The 23,585-nt window shown below is 32.7% G+C and overlaps 2 protein-coding genes across 6 annotated transcripts in view; one reads left to right on the top strand and one right to left on the bottom strand.

The window, feature by feature from the left end:
* Positions 1–975: 975 nt before the first annotated feature.
* On the bottom strand, positions 976–14,641 carry LOC117337822 (protein NipSnap homolog 3A-like). Its single transcript, XM_033898944.1, has 6 exons — positions 14,467–14,641; positions 6,882–7,110; positions 5,656–5,814; positions 4,890–5,003; positions 4,451–4,519; positions 976–4,205 (listed from the first exon to the last, which is right to left on the bottom strand). The coding sequence occupies exons 1-6, from the start codon at positions 14,524–14,526 to the stop codon at positions 4,144–4,146; spliced, it is 693 nt and encodes a 230-aa protein (XP_033754835.1). The 5' UTR covers positions 14,527–14,641; the 3' UTR covers positions 976–4,143.
* Positions 14,642–14,749: 108 nt separating this feature from the next.
* The window catches only part of LOC117337807 (protein broad-minded-like), a 33,200-nt gene continuing 24,364 nt past the window's right edge, over positions 14,750–23,585 (top strand). For 3 of the 5 annotated variants that reach the window (XM_033898929.1, XM_033898928.1, XM_033898925.1), the window contains exons 1-8: positions 14,750–14,805; positions 16,659–16,887; positions 18,379–18,537; positions 21,032–21,227; positions 21,425–21,499; positions 21,850–21,975; positions 22,330–22,405; positions 22,799–22,902. In XM_033898929.1, coding sequence (XP_033754820.1) covers positions 16,730–16,887; positions 18,379–18,537; positions 21,032–21,227; positions 21,425–21,499; positions 21,850–21,975; positions 22,330–22,405; positions 22,799–22,902 — 894 coding nt within the window. In that variant the 5' untranslated portion in view covers positions 14,750–14,805; positions 16,659–16,729. Of the gene's footprint in view, positions 14,810–16,658; positions 16,888–18,378; positions 18,538–21,031; positions 21,228–21,424; positions 21,500–21,849; positions 21,976–22,329; positions 22,406–22,798; positions 22,903–23,585 lie in introns of all 5 variants that reach the window. The other 2 variants (XM_033898926.1, XM_033898927.1) reach the window with 2 other exon arrangements.

The following is a 23,585-nucleotide window of genomic DNA, read 5'->3' as shown; positions in this document are numbered from 1 at the left end:
TTTAAAATTACCTCCCCTTATTACTGGATTGGGAGAAAAAGTTGTCAAAATACACCTCTCAGGGAAATCAGCAATACTCGGTGACTATTAAAGATACACACTAACCCGATATGTCATTTTGTTCGTCGGAACATATTCTAGACATTCATGGGTTTTTTAGTAAAATTAGAATTAACAAAAGTGATGTATAAGGTAGCACACCACAGTAAGACAGCCTGGCCATGGGCAATTTTTTTGTTAAGCAAATAACTCCTGTATTATGATATGTATAAAAAATGAAAAAATAAATGTACACTATAATTGGTATATCCAGTATGAAGTAGTACATACAGGCTTCACATTTATTAAAACAAAAGTCAATAAATTGGTTCCGGATTTTAAATATCCGGATCTTCCGAACGTGTGTTTACACAGGAAATTTAGTTTCGCCTACAGCGCAAAATGGAAGCCCACAGAAAAGGTAAGATAGCGGAAAAACTTAATTTACAACATATGTCCAAACAAGATTAATTCTGTCTTTGGGATAGAGATATTTAATTTTAAATAGGTTTCAGAAAAAAAATTGTGTAGAGAATTGTGCCATTTTGGGTCAAATATCATAATATTTTGCAATTTTTGAGAATTTTTTAAGCTGTTACCATGGTATTCACAGCTCTAAAAATCACAGAAAATATCAGTTTACTTATCCTTCAGAGCTCTATTAAAATTGCAAATGTTGTACAGATTTCAAATATATATACTTTATTAGAGGTTATATGTAAGGTTAACTGGCAATGTTTACATATCTAAAGCGTGTGCCATATTTTTCAGAATTTGGCATTTTTACTGTACACTGCTACCTGAAGTAACAAGTTCAGGGGACTAAATGCAATTTTAGTATTTCAGTCTTTTCATATTTACATGACTTTGTATAATGTATAACCAGAAATAAATCTTTGTCTTTCCTTTTAGTTTTCACTTCAAGACACACACACATTTTATATGCAAAGATATTTATTTATTCAATTTTGCAAGTACAATGCGGCTCATATTTATATTCTCTTTCATAATTATGACATCATTTTCACCCAAAAATAAAATGATTATAAAGATATTAAAAAAAAAGATAACAAGAAGCATAATGTGTATCTGTTTCCATGAAAAAATTTAACTGCATCTGACAAGAATTGTCTGGATGTTGACTATTTTGAGATTTGTGTCACAGACAACACAAACATACCAGATAAATGAGTGTTGTAGTATTAGAAGGTACCATACATGCTTACTGTTAATTAATAAAGTTGTTCGTTTCATAACCCTTAACCTTATATTATACATGTAGTTCTAAATAAGCAGCTTAATTACAATATACATGTATAAACAGTCAGTATGATAATTAGAGAATCATGGGCCAATATATCATATAGACGAGATTCTGGTACATCCTACTCTACTAACAGTGTACTGTAATCATACATAATTTAGCAGTAATTTTTTATTTAAACATTTTTTTAAACTAGCAGCATTCTGCTAAATTATGATTGCTCTTATTCTAATTTATCTAAATTGTTTTCTATGGCAATCATTGATTGTTGATCACTAATTCATCAGTCCTCTAATCTGTTTTAGTTTGGTCTTTCGCTAAATCTACAGAACTTTAAATTGTAGAAAAATGTTATGGCCCGCAATGAAGCTTTCAACCCAAAATAAAATAAACATTTTGAAATATTTGAGAGCAATAGTATTGCCCCGTCCATACAATGCTTCAAAGTGATGACAATACACAGCAATCTATCTCCATATGATGTAATCGGACAATATTCTCAAATCTTTACATAATAAATTTGGACGGTATTCATAAGAACTCTGGGGAAAAAATAATCTGAAAAATTTCAAACCTGAGCAAATCTGACAGCAAATAATTTGAATAATTCTTGTAATTTATATAAGGGTTGAAATGTTCCTAGACGCCAAGACTATAACCAGAATCTGAACATGAAATTTAATGACTGAAAGATAACTTCAAATTATTTTATATTGGTGTCTATAATGACTTGAATTTTTCAAATCAATACACAAATGAATAGACAACTAAAATGTAATTATTTCAGATCTGTAATCTGATAATATGTAAGATCTATATATTTCGTTATGTTTAAAATGATGTAGGTATGTTTAATAAGAAGGTCTGAAGATGTTCATGTAACAAAATTAAGTAGGTCAGAAAATTCGAAATGGCCGCCATGACGTCATACCTAAAATGTTTAAAATGACTATAACTCAAAAATTAATATAAAAATAACTCAAACTTAAAAAGCTGTGTATTGGGTATTCATTTTTTGTTTGTCAACAAATTGTGTAACAAATACCCCCAGTAGTTTTAGTTATTTTGTATGCTGAGAGTAAAAATAATTTGACCAACAAATTAAATTACCCATTACAAAAAAGAGAATGATCTAAATATGAATGGCATTCACCTGACTTTACAGTTACTCTGTAATATAGAAAAATACATATGTAAAATATTTTGATCAGATATATATTAATTGGATAAAAAATGACAAGATAGCACCTTGTAAGAATTTGTAATAATCAACCAAACAATTAATAAACAAATATTTCATAATCTAGGTAACCCGGTTACACAGAAATACAATACATCTACTAGTATGTATTGATCTTGATTTGTGAAGCAAAAGTTAACTAAAAAAGATTGGTAAATTTCCATTTGAGATATCTTAATGTAAAAGATGAGACACATTTTACTGAATAAGATAAAAAAAAAAAAAAAAAAAGTAGACCCGTACATATAGACTTACATGAACATAAAATATTGAGCAATGGGAGTCACACACACAAAAAATCTCATTATTTTACTCATTACTTTGGGATAATTCAGGAAGTATACAAAGGGAACATATACCGGTAAATGTAATAAAAATCCACACTACATTTATTTTAGAACAACTGCTTAACAAGTTACACTGTATACCAACTTATATTGGTCACTCTTGTTGGCCCCGATGGAAATACATGGAGGGGTCCAATATTGTGAGAGGAAACTGGAGTACCAGGAGAAAACCCACGTGGCCTGGCAGGTGATCCCATACCTGTTCATGTATGTTTGGGGAATTGAACCCATGCCACATAGGTGAAATGCAATTGTGTTACCACTGTGCAAACTGACCACCCTCATTACATGTGACTGCCTCATATACATCGGAATACAAAGAGTTACACCAAAACGTTATAAAATCAATTTGAAGGGGAAATGTATATTAAACGTGAAATTTCTAAATCCATTTTTGTTGAACATATTTTCTTGACCAGAAGTGTATGTGTATGGCACTCTAGCAATGTAAATAACACTTTTACAGACATCTAAATATGAATGACTAGAAGAGGAATTGAGAGACTTATATTCTGAACAATAGCCAAACAAATCAGCAAAAACGTCCACAAAAACCACTAAAATGCAATACGGGACTAGCAGCAACACTTGATTTATCATGAAAATCATTTGAGCACGTTTTAATATAAATTTGAAGACAATTTAAAAAAGAAAAAATGTAAATATTTGATATATAAATATGGCACTAAAAGGTAAATGACAATATTCGGCTTTAAACTTCAAAGCTGGCAACCTCAAAATTTTCACAGCACCTAGATAAAACACATTATTGACATAAAAAAACTGGTGTATCACTGTTGAATATCCGCAGTGGAAAATCTTCAACAACCAAAAAAACAGTTAAGACACTTAATTTCTTCACAACAGGATTGACATTTTACGTACCTACGTACCTGACATGCATTGAGAATCAAATTCAAATGTTTTCAATAGAATATGGTATGTACATGGATGAGATCTGAAAAATGTTTTTCTTTTTACCAATTTTTGAGTATTAATTGAGTAATAGTGTTACTAAGAATTTACCAGGCCATCATTTGTGCCAACATTCTAATAAAAATATCGTTAAAATATTATACATATATGATATAGGATATATTTTCCATTTATACTGAAATGCAAGTATATGTCTAAAATAGGAATAGTGCTGATTTACTAGGTTGGTTGATCAAATCCAGTCATTTCAAAATGAACTAGCAAACTGGATTAATGGGACTATGTCTAAACAGGAGACTGGGTTATGGTGAGAAGATCTACTGTAAGGGAGACCACGGCGTTGAAACTAGAAGTCGTCTATGTCCTGTCGCCTGGCCAACTGTAGCAGAAGAAATTAACACCTTAACAGTTACTGATTTACTGCCAACATGACTTATTTAATTCCTAAATAACAGTTAATTCAACATTTCTTTAAGACAATGATCAGATGAAGTGATATAAGATTAAATAAACCTTTTTATAGAAATCAATAAGCACCATCATGAAATCAAACCTTAAATTTGATAGTGGATTCTATAATGTACCACTTCATAAACAATCTGAGTGTAACAAGTTTTCCTTTACCTTCCTTGTGTCCCTTTGTCTGGTTTTCAACAGCCTTCTGGGAGGTGCTATGGAACCACAACTGGTATCCTTGAAAATACACGCATATGTAATTAAAGTTCTAGATATCTAAAGATTATTAATGCATTATAGCCTTTAAAATATATCAACATTTTAGCATTAAACTTATTAACAAGTAAAATTATATTACCTTTATTCTTATAATTAGCCAGCTACTCATATAACTACTGTGATGCAAAATTATACAGGTGTAAATTATTGATATAATAAGGGTCACTTAGTGTATACACGTACTTCATATGTTTCTGACTTCTAGTACATGTATATCATTAATATTATCTTGTAAAATATTTTACATAATTTTGTTTAGAATAAACATAAGAAATTTTTGTTAGTCTATAGTTAAATGCGTCATTAATATAGACTTCCATTTTCCCACCTGTGTTAGTTGGTCCCAGAACACTTTGAAATGTGCCGAGCAGCTTTGCATCGCCCTTGTTGGTAGCAAACTGGTGACAGGACCCTTGGTTTATTGTGTCCAATTCATAAACACCTGTATTGAAAGGTGACAATATAGGTCATACATCTTTATAGGCGCAAATAGGTATACAGTACGTTCTGATGTTTTATCAGCATTTATAAAATATCATTTTGGCCGATAAAGAATTGATCACAAACATTTGGATTAAACTTACATGTACATCTAATGTTAGAAATAATATTTGATAAGATAGCTAGGTCTAATAAAGTAACAGTTCACATATATAAATAAGGTGTATAGTCAGACTGGACAAGATTATCATTACGACAATGTGACAATTTCTACATCAGGTGTATGTCTGATGTCAAACTGAATGAGATTACAGTAAGACAATATGACGGTTTCTTAATATAGATGTATGTCCAATGTCGGACTGGACTATGATACCAACAATGTGACCGTTTCTAAATAAGGTGTACAGTCAATGGCAGACACAATGAGATTATCGTCCTGACAATGGTGACCGTTTCTACATTAGGCGTACAGCCGATGTCACACTAGGTGAGATTATGGTACCGACAATGTGACCGTTTCTAAATTAGGCGTACAGCCGATGTCAGACTGGAAGACTACTCAAAATTATTCTGATGGTTTATTGACCTTTTGAAATTTGTCTGTCTCGACAACACTGATGTCATGCTGGTGTGACACATTCTATAGGTACCTCTGAGGTCAGGCTGGACAAGGTTGCTATCACCAACAGTGTGAAGTAACATATTTTCCTGGCGAGACATCATTGGTAGTATCTTGCTGAAGTAACTGCTGATCCAGTGAGAGTCTCCAGCCAAGGCTTGTCGCACCTCCGCCCGCTGGTTCAGGTTATCTGATGGAAGGAAGTACTGGGTACTGGTAGTAAACCTATGGCAAGCTAGTGCTACCAAAGCTTAAGGCAAGTGTAATAAATGGAGGTTCATTGTATCATTTCACAGCCGACAAAACTCAGGAGGTGTAGAACATTACTCATATCTGTATGTTTGTCTGTCGAACTATCGGTTCCTTCTATGTAAATTGAATCCCCTTAACCCAAGGATGCTAAAGACCATTAATTTAGGTCCAAATAGCCTTTAAGGATTAAATTGCTCAAATCTGTATTTTTGTCATTACACCTTAATTGACACTCCGATTTCTAAAAATACATGTAGTTCAATTTACCCAGGATTCTCTAGGCCAATACCAATTAAAATGCCTTAATGGGGTATGTATGAAAAAGGAGTGAAAATTATCCTCTATTTCACTATGCTTCTCTGTCCTCAGAATGCCAGACCCTGTTTATATAAAATTCAGTCCCCTTCACCCAAAGATTCCTCAGACGAAATTTTGTCGAAGTACCTTGAGGGATATCCCATTTGATAAGAGTACCCAACTATTATCCTTCATACTTTATTAATATATGTGTAAATATTTTAGTTTAGCTGATGAATTTTGCCAATTACGACCTATGTATATGTGGGTCCATTTTATCCTGATCACAAACCAATTTACCCCAATAACATCACCTCTCTAGCATTATATAGAACCTATTTTAAGAGTCATTTATATAGAAAAATAATGTTGAATTTTAAACACAAAAAATTATCTATACAGTTGCTCAAAACTGATCATTTAATTTACCAAAATGTTTGTCTGCATGGACATGTAGTTTCTCAAAATCAACAATAATAAGGCCCCCAGCTAGCCATGATACACGCTTACTAACAACTGATTAAGTTACTTTTCCACCCAAGTTAGTGATTTATAGGCCTTATAAGATATCACTAGATTTGTTATTTAGATACCCTTTACTTATTGCTCATAAATTGTTTTAGGAATGGTGAAGCTGAAGGTTAAATGAAAGTTCAAAAGTATTCATATCACAGCTACACGCATCATGACGCATGTTGAATTACTTACCATATTCCCATATATGGACAACATCATTAATGCCGCCAATTTCGCTGGTCCAGTAGCCAACCAGAGGCGAGTGTGCAGTCCTCAAATGTATCCACTCCTTACTCAGCTCAATGAAAGGTTTCATCTCCTTTGGCCAGATTTGATAAATGCGCAATTCATAAAGCTTTCCTAGCCCATTACTGGTGCTGGAGCTCTGTCTGGTCCCAGACAGAAGGCTACATGAGGGGGTCTGAGGAACAAACAAATCTAGTGTGTACAGTGTACATGTATTAAATACTTAAAAAAAAAATTAAAAGTATTGTATTTAATTTAATTAGTTAATATAACCATAAGACAAAATTTCCTGAAAACATTGGGAAACTTGATGATAAACTCAAGTATGATATTTCAGAATTAATGAATATCCTTGACTGTAACTACAGTTGCTTAGTAAACCAGGTCATGTGCGACACTTGGTCATCAGGGCTTTTTGGGGCCGCTAATGGGCCCTATTCCCAATTGAAATTATTTCATTTTTTAAGCCAAATTCCCATAATTTGCAGTTTATTCCTGAAAAAATCTTTCCCATTCACCAATTTTCTTCCCAAAATGAGACGAAAAGGCCCTTTCCCAAACCAGTGAGAAAAAGCCCTGGTCATATATTTGTTGCCTTCATTTAACTTGGTCACGAGCGACACTCAGTTAACTAGGTCATGATATGAGTCATCACTCCCTTAAATAGGTCATTTGTCATCATTCCCTTAAATATGAACTGGACTGGGTCGATTATCAGCGACCAGATAGCTCAGTTGGTAGACTGTATCGGTTTAAACCCCAGCTGGCTTGACTTTTTACTCAAATACACTCAAATATACTCAAATACACTCAAATACACATACAATATACTCAAATACACAAAATTATACTCAAATACAAACTATTTCACACACATAACCTCATTTTGTGCGTAACATGGTCGTTAATAAACGATCAGGCTACAATCTTGCGAACTATGATACCTGGATCGGTTGGGATATTTAGGCTTTAACGAAATTGACTTGGAATTATCGAAACGTTGGGAAAGGGGGTTAAATTAGCATTATTTTCAGAGAACAGACCCAAATATATGTTCTGAAATGCCCAACTGTATCATATGCAAAATATTAGGGGTTTATTTGACAGAGAAGTAGTTTAAATAAATGTTTTAATCATTCGCGATTCGCGGCCCGATTGTCGTCAGAGTTGAATTACAGAAATGGCCGATAATGGACCCGAAATCGATATTTTCATAAGAGAATGGACTCAATATGGTATTCCTTGGTGTCTATAGAGGTAATATGTAAAATATCTTGGATTAATTTTCACTAGAAGTATTTTGAAATACATTGTCAAAATATCCGATTTACGACCCCATTGCCGTCCGAGTTGAATTATCGAAATGGCCGATAACGGACCTGAAATCAATATTTTTATGATATAATGGACCCAAAATAGTATTCTTTGGTATATATAGAGGTCACATGTAAAATATTTTTTTATTTATTTTCTCAAGAAGTATTTTAAAATGATAATCAAATTACCCCATTAACGACCCAATTTTTGTTTACGCATTGGGCGCGAGTAAATCCGGATTATCTACTCACAAATGCAAAAATACTCGATAGATACTAGATAGTTATAATTAATATTTATTACAAGAATTTCTTGTTACTTGTAGATTTATAACTATAGATATACTGTGTTTGATTCTCTGTATAACATTGTTGTCAAATTTGTGGTATTTTGTAAAACAATTCATTTTAACAATTTGAAAATATTGAATTTTTTTTTCTCACAAATCCAAATGAAATCAACATGTCCGTGTAACTTTAGCAAGACTTCGTCATTGTTTAAAATCAGACTCATGAATAATATCCATTCAAAAAAAATCATCAGAAATAATCATAAACCATCAGCTGTACAACAAGAGATTCTAGGGGATCTTGGCGTCCACCATTGAGATTGATCTCTTTTCTACTTTTCCCTTCTTTCTCCTATTACTTATTATTCATTTGATCATATTGGAAGCCTACATATGAAGTCTAAGATCGGTCTTAAGAAAAACTTTTGGAAATGTATCAATAACAGATTAAATTGTTGAAACCGATGGTGGGCTGGCTGGCTGGCTGGCTTAAAGCCATTTTGTTTTCCTGATCAGACTAAAAGATAAATAAGAATTGTTGATGTACTTCCATCTGATGATGGCAAAAAGTCTTTATTCCATATAGATTTTCATTTTTGGTATTAAATAAATACTTAAAACATTTGACCTTTCTTTAAGTTTAGGAAATACTACTTGTAACTAAGTGTGTTACTAGTGATGGTATGATGATTGGATATAATCTATTAACTAGTCCTTTAACATCAACTGATCTGATATACGTTTTTTGGTTTCTTTCGGGTCCTTTGATCACTGTGTTAAGTCCCTAAGCACCATTCACATATCCTAGGACAAAACAACTATTATTGGTTTTTGCTATACAGCATCTATCTCTCAATTTATTTTGAAAGATATTAATACCTTGTATCTTTTGTACAATCCTAAATCATGTTGTAAAGATATTCAATATTTATTACTTGTCATTTTCAGAAAGGTGTTTGTACCCTGTAGGATCATGCAGATATTGTTAGAAACATTTGAAAATTAATCCCCAAACAGATTATTGTAATGATTTCCTTATAATACATGTATACTGCATTGCTTTCCATTTATTAAATGCCGAAAGGAAATGAAAATCTTCTGGAACATTTTCTTTAGGGTGGTTTCCCAAAAACGATTGAAGTGATATAATACAACCAATATATGTAAGAATGTTGAAAGTCCTATTGGTTGTGTTGTATAAGTTCAATTTATGTTATTACCTTAACTTGGTGATGAGTAATTAGATTATGAGCATTATAATATGGTTGACTACTTAATCAGATCAAGTTTCTGTGTGATATATTGTTTGGTTTTAATTACTGGACAACAATAATTTGCCACACTTTAGTTAAATTTTATAAATTACTCCACCCCACGTCCCTTTTAGCCACTCAACACTTTCACAGATATGGATGTTATTTCTACAATATTTGTAGATCAATTTTTCACACCTGGGGAGATGATTGACACGCCTGTGTAACTTACACTAATTGACCTGTGTATTGAAAGATTCCACCTAAGGCTATAACTGAACTGTCCAGGTAATGAAAGGGTGTCACACCTGTGTTAGCAGGGTGTCATCCTGTTTCTCTGAAAAATATATATCCTGGTTCTCTCAAAAACTTATGTAAACAATATAGGAGGAGAGTTGTTTTAACATTTAAGTTAACTGCTACCTGTACAGGTAAATCAACGTTCAAGTTACCTGTACAGGTAAATTAAGGTGTCTATTACTGAATGTATCAGTTGACAAATAAACAAAAAAATAATAGATTTATCCATATATTCACAGATGGTTTGATTTTAAAAAATAAAACGTGCACTTTAATAAGATGATGAATTGTTTTAAGTTATTTATATTTTAACATTTTTGATATAATTGACTTATTTTTATATGTATCCCCCATATTACAAAACATCAACTTCAGGAGAGGTGTCACTAATCAGGTTATGTTCATCTTCAGGAGAGATGTTGTAACTAAATTTAAGCTAATGAAGAAAATTGAACACCCAAGCTACATGCCATGCACTGAACTCCCAAGTTTAAATATAAGTATATATAACAGTCTATCACCAGAAAATGCAGCATTCTCAGTATGGCTAACTATCAAGTACATCAAGAAGAGGTGTAGGAAGGAACTAAAACCCATACCGACATCTACGACGAAGAAGTATCCAAACTACAGACACAGGACTGGGCAGCTGACAGACCACTACTTGAGCAGATTCCCACCTACGCAACCTGTAAGACATCCCTTTACCACTCCAGAAGCAAACTACTACCAAAGCTGCAGACATCATTTTGGAAGATGAATTAACTCGAACCAATAACGGTGACGACTTACTCCTCTTTGATGACAACACAGACAACCAACGCATGCTAGCTTTTGCCACTACCAGCAACCAAGAGGATCCCACACGCACACCCAAACATTTACATCTTCATCCGTGTACTCAAAGAAATCCAGGCTACAAATGACATCACCCGACTTCAGCTTGCTCCCGGAGGACTGCCAAGAGATGCAGATACCGACAACTAAACAACCGTCTGACCAAACTGAAAACCCTTCTACGCAATGGCGACATCGACAACATCTACTATGGCGACTGAGCAACATATTTATTACTATATATGGAGTGAAATAAAACATACTACATATATGTAGTTACATATAGTTCTGTTAACAATGTATCATCCTAAATATAAATTCATCTTTTGTAATACAGTACAAATAGTGTACAGAGAAAGTAAACTATTGGTTTATTTATGATATAAATAGTGCTAATTTGTAATGTATGTATATGTGGTGCTAATTATTGTATTTTGAAGATAATAGTGCATATTAGTTATCCATTGTACAAGTATTATATACAGTTTGTATATGCATTATTTTTAACTTTTTAAAGTGTAGAATATGTTTTGAAATATATATTCACATATATATGATTATGTCAATGAAATTTAATATATAATTTCACATCTCAAAGTATAACATTAAATTGAAATGTTTATGGTTCTATCACCTATCTACCTGTATTTACATGGATTTTGCAATAAATGAATGAGAGAGATAATTACCTTCTGTGTTTACTTAATAATTCGACCCCTGTGTAAACAAATCCTGTTTCTCCCAAAAAAGTTTTACCCGGATTTTCAGTTTTGGGAGAAACAGGATTAAACCGTTAGCAGGTGGAGAGAGAGGAGAGAGATGGGGGAGGGGGTCCTATAACCTCCAATTTTTACCTGTGAGACATACTGAAGATTTAATTTCGTAAGACCTAATTAAACCAGATATAAAATGAATTATCTTAAAATGTATGTTTAATGCTTTCCATAATTAGGTAAAGGCTTAAGACATATTTTTGTTTTAACTTTTAATTTCCTATCAAAAACAGAAATACACCAGGATTGTACATTAATATATATGTGTACATTTATGTATTTAGATGATTTTTTTTCCGTGTGAAGTAGGCATATCATCTAAAAACAAACTTATTGATTCATTAAGCTTACATGGATTCGACGACTGTTTGCAAGTAATAGGAATTCGAAATGGCAGTCAATTTCTAAAACATTCAGTACATGGTAATACAGTTAATTTAGAAAATAATGGTTTTGATTATTTTTGAAATGCCAAAAAACTTGTAAGAATTAATTTTGGAAAGATGTTCTTCGATGAAGTTGGAGTAAATTTTCTAAGAAAAATAACAATGCACTAAAAAAACCTATTCGGTATAATAATTTAGTAGCAATAGAAAATAAGAGCATTTTTTTATATAGATTGGTATAAAAAAGGATTTATATAAAAAAGTTTATAGTCAAAGAAAATAGCAATGGTAGATTTTACAGCTATACAGATTTAATGGAGAAATTCAATATTCATACTAACTTTCTCACTTATCAAAGTGTCAAAAGTGCTGTAAAAAAAAGAATTTTTCCAAAGAAGATATCTACACTGAACTCATAAAACTACCTTACATACCTGCCAACTTGGATTTTTTTTCCAACAGATAAGAGGAGCAAGAGAATTTTATAACTATCTGTGTAAAAATAATATAGCATCTACTGGAAAAAGGAAATGGGAAGTATTGTTTGATTTTGATGAAAATACATATATAACACAAGATGCCAGGAAAAGAATTTGTCTTTATCAGCTTTGAAAAATTACATCAAAGAAACATACCACACTCTAAGATATTGCAACCAGTAAAAGGGGAAATCATCTTAACATCTTTAATAAGGACTGGAAAAAATGGGAAAGACTAGTGGTCTCTACAAAAATTATAAAAATGTTTAGAGGTTTCATTCTATTTTTGGAATTTCATATTTTATAATTATGAAAATATACATGAATGTGTATCCTATACTCAACTTAGGCTTGAGAAAATGCTGACCTGCTTTAGATTTCACAGGAAGGACTATAAAGTATTCATTTTATCAGTTATAATCACAGTTTTCTGTGCTAATGGAAATATAAATACAGTATACTATAAAACACACGTTAGCTTTTACCTTCCCACAAACAGCTAGAATTATTATCAAAGATCTACATTGTCCTTCACCTTTTGATCCAAATGACCTTGACCTCTCACCCAGAGTGACCTAGCTTTGTCTTGGTCAGGAGTCGGTCAATAAGTATGAAAGTTAAGGAACTATTGGGAATGGACAGACAAACAAACAGACAGAGTGATTACTTTAGGGTACCTGATTAAGAAAAACCATGTCATTCCTACATTAAAGGAAAATCTCTAGGATTTTTTCCTATTGGGCTCAACAATCAGTGCTCCATAGGTCACAGAACACATTATATGAAGTCATAATTAATTTCCTTTACATGGCTCAAAGACAGCTCAGACCAAAGTTGGGCAAAAACTTATCACCAATTTGAAACAGAAGAAGGAAATTTGCCCATTAGATTTGAAGAAAATTAAAATCTAAATAGTTTACAGAGGATAATTGTGCTGCAATATGCCATAAAAATAGATGAGACTGGACAAATGTTTTTGTTCATTCTAATAAAAATCTTCATAATCAGCGCTTGTCATTAATGCCAGAGAACATAATAAATTACATCTGAAATCAGCATGTCATGTGTTTGATACATGTATATAGTATTCAGTAAAAGAACACAAGAACAATAGTGCATCAAACACAGTCATTAGTACATGTATAGTGACACTTGGACAAGGACGAACGGAAACTTTTCCTTTAATCCATGATAATTTGGTTTAATGCTGAAAGTGACTATAACCTGACAAAAAAGTCTGATATTTCCTCAACTAAAAAACTATTTGTGCATGAGTAAACATTCTTTGTATATATATTGGCATTTTATGGTTTATGTATAGAAATCTAGAGTATTTTGATCAAGTAACAATATTACATGTAATTTAATACATTTAGTAGAAAGAGACAGGCAGACTAAGATCCTTAAAAAAAAAAATAATAATCAAATAATTTGTAGGAAAGAGTCCGGCCTTATGTTGTAATATTTACACATTAATGATCACATTACACACAAATTGATGTTATAGAAGTGAATTTTATTTGTATTTGAGTAATTTTTTGTGTATTTGAATGTATTTGAGTATATTTGAGTGTATTTGAGTAAAAAGTCAAGCCCCAGCCTGGCTGCTACATTTTCTCTTTCTCCTGATACATATAGTTTGTGTGTCACGTTAATTTCTGACATGCTCTTTTGACTACCGCAATCGAGTTATATTAACCCTAGACTTTATAAAAAGGATTTAAATGTATTACAGGCATATGTCGTAGCTAAATACGACGGGGCAATGATCTCGCGGCTCGTCAAGGGAGAAGGGTGGCCTAGTTTAAATTTGACATTGTGCATGTCCGGACCCCTATAAAGCTATATTTTTTTGTATTTCTTGCATTATTTTTTCTATAAAGTGCATATATCTCACCTTTAATTTCCTTGCAGCTCTGTAAATGCCACCCAGTAAGGCTCGAGATTGCATGGCCATATTGCAAAGTCTTTTGCGTTACTAAACTGTTCTAACCTAGTTATAATTGTGTACTCGGCCGAAAAGAGTGAAAAGATATGGCACGTTATCATCAACCTCACTAGGGTCATAGGTCACCGGTTGCCAGACCAAGATATAGACATGACAAATCTATTTTCATTGGCGCTTTATCAGCAAGGTGCCCTGTCTTAACCAATCATAAGGGATCTAATATTTCCAACAAGGCCGAAGAATAAAAATGGTGGCGATTGTAAACAAGTGATGTTTTGACAAGGTTTAGTAGGTATTTGATATATTTTGAGAGGGATATTTATTTTCTTTCATATGAACGTAAATAAGCTGTTGTTTTATATCTATGGATATCATAATTGTAAAAATTCGAAGCGTGTGTACATCTAAAATTAATATTTTCCTTGTGAAATTGCACATTTTTTTCGTCTTACCACACTGCACAGGCTACTATACAGTACAGGGACATGTCTTATATGATAAACATAACCATAAAAACATATATGTAAGTATTCTTTGCTAATATTTATCAGGTAATTCTAGACATTTCCCTGTGGGCGAAGCGGTTTGTCTACATAAACGAACAGGCTACTGATCAGTGTGGTCACTCAAAAACCATATCACCTAAGGCTATGCTACAGTATACGATCATATTAAAAAATTCCAAGGTTTGATCAGTTAAAAGTACAAGTGCTGCTGAACACGTGGAGTGTAAATTATATCTGTGAAAGATCTACTGGACTGGATGATTAACTGATAAAATATAATTCGATACAAATATGTAACGGAACTGGGCTGGGTCGATCATCGGGCTGTCAGAAGGTAGCTCAGTTGACAGTTCGCAAAGTTGCGTTTACAGTTCGGAGGGCCCCAGTTTCGAACCCCGGCCTGGTTGCTACATTTCCCCTTTCTACTGTTATATAATTGGCCTTGTTTAAAGCATTGAGAGTATGCTTAGCAAGGGTATGTCCAAACTTGCATGTGGTCTTCCGGGGCAAAGACTTGAAAAAAAGGAGGGAGGAATTCAAATTCGAACTGGAAGGGTTGATCACTTGCGACCAACTGGTAGCTCAATTGGTAGTGTCAAACTAGGGTTCGGAGGGTATTAGGTTCTAACCACGTTCTGGCTTCTACATTTTCTCTTTTTATCCAGCTGTTACAGATGTATAATTATAAATATCTATGTCTTATGACCCATATAGAAATAACAACAATTAATTATATTCTTCATAAAACTTACAGGTACTACAATATTACGTTCCGTTAAATGTTTTGGATAAAGAAGTTTATTAATTTTGGTACTGAAATGTCTTCATATCAGAAGTAGGCCTACCAAAACATCTTGCCAAAGGTAACAAAATGTGCTTAATTAGTTAGTTATATTTACTGGTTTACCACCTACATATACATGACTATATATAATATAAATATATATATATATAATGCCAATTTCAAGTGCAAAACATGATTAGTTCTAATTAAAAATGCATTAATAATTTTAACTTTTACTGACTTTTGAAATTGACAGGTAATCATACCTGGGTATACAATTATTAATGAATGTAAGGTATTGGAATTGTTTGCAATATATATATATATTATATAATTAAAACTAAGGGGAATTTTCAAATGAGAAGATGGCATTAACATTAGATATTAGAAATTTTCTATTGAAACCTGTTTCCTGACAATGGTATTACCTTACACTTACAGGATGTATATTAATGCACTGTTGTTGAACATGTACATGTTTAAACAGATGTTATAGAAATAGTTAAAACAATAGATTGTTAAATGGTGCACAGTAGTTGCAATTGTAGCTCCAGTCTGTGTTATATGCATTGTAATGTCGACTAAGTGTATAAATTAGTCAATTTGATATTCCTGATTAATTATAACTTGATCAAGTTGAAAGGCCTAAATGATTATGTCCTTATCTAAATTCTTATCAAGAGAGACAAATTCAACATCAGTATTCTTCATAACATTTATATTCCATTAATTGAAATAATAAAATTACACATAATCCTGTAAATCTATAGCATTCCCATACCTTTTTTGTGGACTTTCAGGTGACATTATGATGTTCATGTAATGCCATTGTTTTTTATTCCTTCTTTCAGATATTAGTATACTAAGTCACACCAATGTAAAAGACAGCATTGATTTCATGAGAAAGTGACAAAGATCCATCATGTCAAGTAGCTGGAAGGGTTTGGAAGGGGATGACCTTTTCCAGAACCTCCGTCACCTGCTAATCAACTTTGACCCCCTTATACGCGAGGCTGGCTCTTCAGACCAGGTGGAAGAAGCCTTGGTACATATGGAGGAAAATGATGAAAGTTTCCACAGGTATCATACATGTACTGGTGTAACTAAATTACTTGTAAGCTGTATGCAGTAGCTCCATATTACAGATATTCTCCTTCCATTCAAGTAATAATATATATGAGAATTTTTAATTCATATGTGATTAGTATGAAGACTAACATCAACAGAAATTTATTATATGTCTTCATTTCCAACTCAGTATATAGGACAGAGGATACCAGACATTTTCTGTGATAGCAAATAAATAGTTCAATGTGTACCAAAAGGACTAGTACTTTACAATAGTAAAATCATAGCAGAAGAAGTTTAACTGTCCTGTATCCCTAGCACCATCCATATTATTCATATCATACTATGATTTTAAAGCCACATACTCCCAAATAACCTAAAATTCTAGTTGCACATATTTATTAATGGTAATCCAAGATGCTCATTTATGCTACTCTAACATTTAAATGACCACTGGCCTGGAGTCTTGACCGGGGGAGTCCTTTAGACATCAGTGTATAAAAATAACTCACCGCATTTATTTTCATCGTAAGGTTTGTCACAGAGCGGAGAACGAGACTATAACAATGTGCACTGCTCATTAACTACACACAGGGCCGTTGTTTACATATCGAGCATACGTGAACTTTGCCTAATAAGGCTTCCATTTAAACATATTAACAAAATATTCTTGTAATAACTGAACAAAATAAATGAACATACATCTAAATACTTAATTTGAAAATGTAGCAATATGCATACAACAAAACATCGATAAAATTTTAGATCGGTGAAGTTGACAATGTTCAAAAGCTAACCAGCAATCTAATAGATGTCCGGCAAAATTGAAATTTGAGTCTATTCCCTTGCTTAGTTCCAACTAATCATTTCCTTTCCTCATGAAATACTCGGGTTTTGCCGATTCCAGTCCCTTTAGGTTTTTTTTGGCAGAAACTGTCTTCGTTTTGGCAAGCTCATTTTGTTCCGCCATTTTGTATAGACTGATAACCTATCCCTTGCATTATGGGACTATTTTGCATAGAAACTTGCATGCCAGGTCTGTCGGATCCAGTTATTGTTTTGGGGAATTTCCCGTTTACTTTCATAAATACACATTTTTCTCCAGTTTTTGATTCGCGATAATTTGTTAGGTATATATTAAGTCCGAAAACTGTAAAGAGTTCGAAATGTAAGCATTTCTTTGGGAGTATGTGGCTTTAATACTGTAACAGTATATATATATATGTGTAGTAATTTCCAAAAATAATACAAAAATCAAATATTGAAAATATTCAGAAAAGATTGAAAAAATAAATAAATCCTGAATTCAATATAGATCTTATATCAAGTTTGAATGCATGTTTCAGAAAAATGTTACTGATGTTGAAACTTTTTTTGATCCTAATTTGTTCTTATCAAATTTCATTTGCCCTTTTCAATCAGTATTTACAATATTAAGTGGCTATAATATAGGCATACCTAGCTAAAAATTGAATAAAACAACTTCTATAAATGAAATTTCAGATATGAATTTGTGCGTCAATTGAAGAGAAAGATTGAGGAGGTGTTGGGTCCTATCATTGAGGATGAAATAGAAAAACAATCCACATCTACTGGATCAGTGGACATCGGTCAAGATACACTGGTCAGCAGAATCACTGATCGTGTCATTCACTCCAAACAGTAAGTTTATAATTATTTGCTCACCAGTGACTGGTACCTGGTCCTCTGTTACCGCATTACCAGGTATAAGCCCAGGGAGCTAGTGCACTGAAAAATGGGCAAAAGTCTGGGGTGGACTTATCCCTGGATAAGACCCTAATCAAGAGGGGAAAATATTGGCCGCCATCTTGGATTATAAGACGAAATTGAATAGCCCGATCTACATCATTAATCTATGACTGAAATGTTTTTCAAAAATAATGCAATACATTGTTTATTCCATTTGGATCTTGTCAACAAATTGCAGGTAACATAATGGTAGTAGATGGTATGTAGGAGATTATGTCCAATGGTAGCAGTACTGTAAAGTTCACTCTGCTTAGATTGGTTAATTTATTTCTCCTTCATAGAGAAGAAAATTTAATAAGAAAATAATAATAATAAGAAAAAAGAAAACTTTGCTTTTAAAAACGTCAAATTTTGACATCTAATCTGTAATTGGTTATTAAATTTGGCAGTTAATATTGTTTGCTTTTTACAACAAATGGACATACAAACAATTTTCTGTCATATTGTTTTCTGGTTAATTTAGACACTTTATTGTGTACTATTATTTCAACTTGTTATTCTCATTTCTATGTGGGACCAACTCGATTGATTTTGTCTGAAATATAGTTTTAGATACACTGATCAAGAAATGTTTTCCAACATTATACAAATGTCCAAGTGTAATGTACCATATTAAGTTTCTAGTTTAGGATCATTTTAGTCCCTCTACACTGGAATCAAATATACAATAACAATAGTGAAATAAATTTATTATGGCAACATTTCCAACTACAATAGGATTTCGGATATCTGACTTAAGCATTAGGCAGACCAGGAACTTTTATTATAGAAGTCAGAATATAAAAGTTATTTTTCTGTCCAATGCCTATATAATTATGTAATTCACTTGGTGCTGATATTACTTGCTCTGGCAGATGATTCCATATAAAGCAAAAACATGTTTCCTGATATCCCACTTCTATGCTGTCATTTGTCTACAATATGGTAGAGTTTTTTGACTCATATTAACATTTTTCATGTTCCAGGAAGATAACAAAATATTTAAAGTGTACCCGGAACGATTTGCTATGTTAAGCTTAAAAAATGTAATTTAGGATGAAACTAAAAAATGCTGAAAGTCTGACTTTCATAGCGACTTTAGTTTTAGAGTAATTGCTATTTTTCTCGAAAACACACCTGAAGCCCAAAGCCGTTGACCTCGTTTCGGTGACCTCTGACCTGTGACGTCACAGGTTTAACGGGATCAGAGCCGTATCATCTTACTAATTTTCTATTATAACGGGTCGTATATAACAAGTATAACATTTGATAACGGGCCGTTTATAACATGTAACGACTTGCATTATATAGCCTTTATTATGAGGGCTTGGTTTGTTACATACCAATATTGATTTCGGTTATGATACTTCTAGTAATAGAAGTTTAAAATGCAATTCATACACGATTTGAAATAAATGCTGATAATTTTGAATTTTTACTAGCCAAAACAGCAATGGATACGTTGCAAATACACTTGAAGATACCGTTATTTGTGATTTTCAGATAATTGTCCGAAATTGATAAAACTTGTCCATGAAAGATTAGTAACTCCCAGACAAGATTCATAGAGTAAATTTTCAACATCGTGGGTACAAATGTATATAAATGAGCCAACTTAGGTTAATTATTCTATAGGCAAACCTTTGAGATACGAATTTGTTTCGCTTGTAGGGAAAACGAAATTCATTGAATTCCAGAAATAATGTGTTTGATTTCAACAACTTTAAAATGTATTCCCTATAGTATAAATGCAATTCTTAATAAAATTCAAGCTCAATTTACGTACAACCTGTAAAAGCATATCTTCGGAACTTTTTGAAGTGCATAGAAACCAAACGCGTCAACTCACAAACAATTATCGGCGTGTGCTGATTAGAACGCCAGAAATCACAGACACCTGTGGTGCAGTGACAGGTGTGACGAGCTTGTGGACCGTAATTTCACACCTGGTAATTGTTTAGCGGGATACTAACCCACTCAAACTTGAGAATTCGTAATTCTCCGAACCGATACGCTGATTAGCAGTCAACCGACAGGTGCAAATCGCGTACTTCGATGTGCGATATCTCGGCACTCGGCCAACCGATTTTGATGCGGTTTGCGACATTCTTCTTTGTTGGTTACATGGAATAACATATTTGAATATTGTTTTTCGTTCCGAGTGCACTTTAATGTATAAAGTGATAATAATTGATGTGCTTTTCATTCACTACTCATCCTTTATTTATATATTGATTTACTTGTATGCAATATTTTAGAACTTTATCACTGACTGTCAATTGATGTTATTTCTGTAAAGTTTATAAATGATTTAAAGAAAAGAACCTACATTGATGTTCTGCACATTGACAATTGATCAAGACCTTGAATTGAAAATTAATATTTGGTTTTTCTTACTATTTTTTAGCTACAATGATCTATCTAGAAAGATGAAGAAAAATATAATGGAGGCAGTTGATTATCTGATGAGGAACTTTGAATCTGAGTTTGGTACGGGACGTCACCGTGACTCCGCTGATCAGCTCCAGGCCAACAGGCAAACGCGAAAGACATATATAGTCAGTGATGAGGATGAATCATCGTGTGGCAGCTCCTTTAATCAGGTATGTAACCTCCTTTGATATGGTAAAATATGTGTATTCTTAATCTGTTATTCTTCATGCATTGTATCACCTAAAGTGATTTCTGTTTTAATTGTTATTTGAAACTAATCATTGCTGTTAGACAGATTTTTTTCTTTAGATTAATTTGTTGAGTCAGACAGTGTTTGTATAACAGAGATTATTGTCCTGAATTGTAGGGTATGATGTGGTACACTAGCCATGAGATGCTAGAAAATGTTGCTGAGAAACTGGGCAAGACCAAAGACACACAGGTGGGGCAAACAAAGGGAGATAATCAATATGTTCGTTTTATACTTCTTTGATACTCAAACAGTCTACCAAAAAAATCTCCTCATTTCTAAAACCTGACCTGGATGATACATCTCTGATCAGTTTTACTTGAATGTCAGTATATTGATACCAAGTATTGGAACTACATTTGCAAGTACAGTGTTTATAAAATGAAATCTATCTATTTATAATGAAGATAAAATTACATAAATCATCTACCAATATATTGATCTAAAAATCACTTCATTGGTGTATTGGGAAAATGAATGGATTTGTCAGGAATTTATAAAAAGACAATTTAATGAAAAAGGATTACATGGTTTACTTTCAGACAAGGATAGAAGGAATGCAGACACTGAATCAGAACTCTCCTGGAGATTTTGTTAACAGTGATCAGTGGGGAAGGATCCGGAAAAACTTAATGGATGTGATGGCAGATCCAGATGACCACCTCTCTGTAAGTTATTTATATAATCAGTAATATACCATCAAAGTATACAGGTATGTCTTAATAAGGATATTATTTAATAACAGGAAATACGCTTCATTGTTTCTGGTAGTAGTCTTATTAGATTTAAATTAGCATTAAAATTTCATACCATCACTAGCTCGGTTCTGATATTAATTAACTTTGCTTTGCAATAATTTTATTTGAAAATTGATTATACTAATACTAGATCAATACATTACTGTCACAAGGCCTAAAAGTGTATTACTCAAGTGTTTTGGTTTTTTTCATAATTTTCTTTCAAATAATCGAGAGAGAAAACTGGTACTGAGCACATTTCTGCACACTCTGCTTCTGTTTCAGTACCTCAGCCAGAAGTTTATTGTAAGAGCATTTACGACCACCTCGCAATATACCAAGGAAGTGTACACTCTCTTAGGTCTGTATAGATTGTTCTATATTTATAATACGAAGCAAAGATTTACATACATGTGTATTTCTTAATAGTATACAACTCAACACAAAAGTTTGAAATCTTATTTAATGCTATGATATTGAAGAAAAAAAATCTGCAATAATATTGATACAGCTGATTTGCATTCATGCCAACATGGATGTTTAAAAATAATTTGTGCAATATACAGGGTATATGATAAAAACATTGTGATTGAGAACTTAATTTTGATCTACAATCAATTTCATTTTGAGCCTTTTGAAATCTTCGACTTGTTTATCAGTTATATCTCCGAATATCTCTGAACACAGCTGATATTGGAGATGCTGTTGGATGCTGATAGCTCTAACTTATTCCATGTATCCTTGTCTTTTCTAGCTGACTATCTGATTGGCCAGTTTAACTCAAGGCGTGGCCTAATTCCCAAAGTTAAGAATGGACTAGATGTACAAAAAGGAGAAATGATCAAACTCATCAAAGCTGTAAGTCTGTTTGATAGTATGTGTAGGTAATATTATTATTGGATCTTGTGAACATGATAACTGGAGTAAATATCAACTCATTAAAGCTGTAAGTCTGTTTGATAGTATATATGTGTAGGTGATATTATTATTGGACCTTGTGAATGTGATAACTGGAGTAAATATCAACTCATTAAAGCTGTCAGTCTGTTTGATAGTATGTGTAGGTACCAGTAATATTATTATTGGATCTTGTGAACATGATAACTGGAGTAAATATCAACTCATTAAAGCTGTAAGTCTGTTTGATAGTATATATGTGTAGGTGATATTATTATTGGACCTTGTGAATGTGATAACTGGAGTAAATATCAACTCATGAAAGCTGTCAGTCTGTTTGATAGTATGTGCATGCAGATCTTGATCAAATTTTACTTACATGAGCAACATTTGTTTTAGGAAAAAATAATGGTAGTTGAGTTCCTAATGATTTCTGGCAAAGTTAATTTTCTTTTATTATTTGAAATGAGAACAAACATATCATTATTTTTTTTCCCATTATTAATAAAGAAGTTATGAAATATTTTTCAATACCATCATCTGTATCAGTTAATGTCCATGCAAAGCAAATAAACCAAATATGTTTGTTGACAGCTCTTCAGGATATGATTATACCGTTACTGACATGTGTTACTGACATGTGT

The sequence above is a fragment of the Pecten maximus genome, chromosome 11, assembly GCF_902652985.1.
Source record: "Pecten maximus chromosome 11, xPecMax1.1, whole genome shotgun sequence".
NCBI lineage: Eukaryota > Metazoa > Mollusca > Bivalvia > Pectinida > Pectinidae > Pecten > Pecten maximus.
Note: the sequence above shows the minus strand (reverse complement) of the source record. Positions and strands in the feature narration are given on the sequence as shown.

What these genes read in the sequence shown, in the direction of transcription:
- LOC117337822 (XM_033898944.1), bottom strand. Translation starts at nt 14,526, where the DNA reads ATGGCCATGCAATCTCGAGCCTTACTGGGTGGCATTTACAGAGCTGCA. An exon ending in GAGCTGCAAGGAAATTAAAG is followed by an intron (nt 7,111 to 14,466) that starts GTGAGATATATG and finishes TTTGTTCCTCAG; the next exon opens with ACCCCCTCATGTAGCCTTCT. An exon ending in GACAAAGGGACACAAGGAAG is followed by an intron (nt 4,206 to 4,450) that starts GTAAAGGAAAAC and finishes CTTCTGCTACAG; the next exon opens with TTGGCCAGGCGACAGGACAT.